This window comes from Chinchilla lanigera, unplaced genomic scaffold, assembly GCF_000276665.1.
Source record: "Chinchilla lanigera isolate Chin_1 unplaced genomic scaffold, ChiLan1.0 scaffold00006, whole genome shotgun sequence".
NCBI lineage: Eukaryota > Metazoa > Chordata > Mammalia > Rodentia > Chinchillidae > Chinchilla > Chinchilla lanigera.
The window spans coordinates 25,973,215-25,974,268 of NW_004955407.1; the positions used below are offsets into that span (position 1 = coordinate 25,973,215).

A 1,054-nucleotide genomic window follows, 5' to 3' on the forward strand; every position below is an offset into this window, starting at 1 on the left:
GGGATGCGCAGGGCGCCCGCAGGCGGGGGCGGAGGGCCGCGGGGTCCCCAGACAGCCCCCTCTTCTCTGGATTCAAGCTGGAGGGGATCGGCTCCAGCCCCGTGCCCGACTCCCCCACTTCCGAGGCGCGGCACCCACCTCCAGCGCCCGAGCCGTCCAGGCGGTCAGGAGAAGCAGTGCCAAACTGGGCAGCATCGCTACCCTCGCGCGGGGCACCGAGTGCGCCGGCTGCTGTGCGAACGCGATCCGCCGCGCCCTCGCTCTGCCCGAGTCGCCGCCGCCGCCGCCGTCTCCGGGGACCCCGCGCTCGCGCCGCTCCGGGTGCTGTCGCCTACAGCTGCCGAGGAAACTGACTGAGCAGGAGCGCGGCGGCGGGGCGCGGAGCCGGGCGAGTCAGCTGATCCGGCCCGCCCCGCGCGCACCCGAGAGAGACCCCTAGCGGAGCCGCCGGGGAGCTGCGCCCGCGCGCCGCCCGACGGGGGTCCGCGCCCCCGCGCCCGCAGGTGCAGCGGCCCAGTGCGCCCTGGCTCCAGAGCGACCGGCGGCAGAGAGCCCCACGGGGCTCGGGGCCGCAGAAGGGGGAGCCCCGGGTCTGGAGCAGGACGGTGCGGGACGGGGGAAGGTGAGTCCTAGGACGTTAGGGCTCCAGAAAAGTCGAGATCGCTCTCGGCTCGTTCGCGTGAGCTTGAATCATCAGACCCCGTAGTGCCGCCCGGATGGACAGAAAGGGCTGCGGCTGGGGTGCGTTTGGATCCGCATTTCAGGTTTGGTCTCTGGGTTTGGAGAGGTGGGGCGGGGAAAGAAGGGGAGCAATCGAAGTTTAAAGGAAATAGGATTTCTTTGCTTATGCAGAGCACAAAACCTTTGGATTTTTTTTTTTTTTCTCTCTCACACAGGCAGCGAGGAGCAAGCTGGATTTTTTTTTTTTTTTTTTTTTTTTATCTTTAGAATGAAGCCAAGGAGAAAGGCGCAGGACCTGGGAGAGAAGCGGATGACCCATTTTTTTTCTCCTTCCTAAAAAGGAAGGTTTGGGTTTTTTTGTGTGTGTGTGTGT

At 65.0% G+C, this 1,054-nt stretch overlaps 1 protein-coding gene across 6 annotated transcripts in view; it reads right to left on the bottom strand.

Annotated features, from left to right (window-relative positions):
- Positions 1-368, bottom strand: part of App (amyloid beta (A4) precursor protein) — a 248,324-nt gene extending 247,956 nt beyond the window's left edge. For 5 of the 6 annotated variants that reach the window (XM_005375598.2, XM_005375597.2, XM_005375595.2 and 2 more), the window contains exon 1: positions 139-368. In XM_005375598.2, the coding sequence (XP_005375655.1) occupies positions 139-195 (57 nt within the window). In that variant the 5' untranslated portion in view covers positions 196-368. The remainder of the gene's footprint in view (positions 1-138) is intronic. The other variant, XM_005375594.2, reaches the window with a different exon arrangement.
- Between the last annotated feature and the right edge of the window lie 686 nt (positions 369-1,054).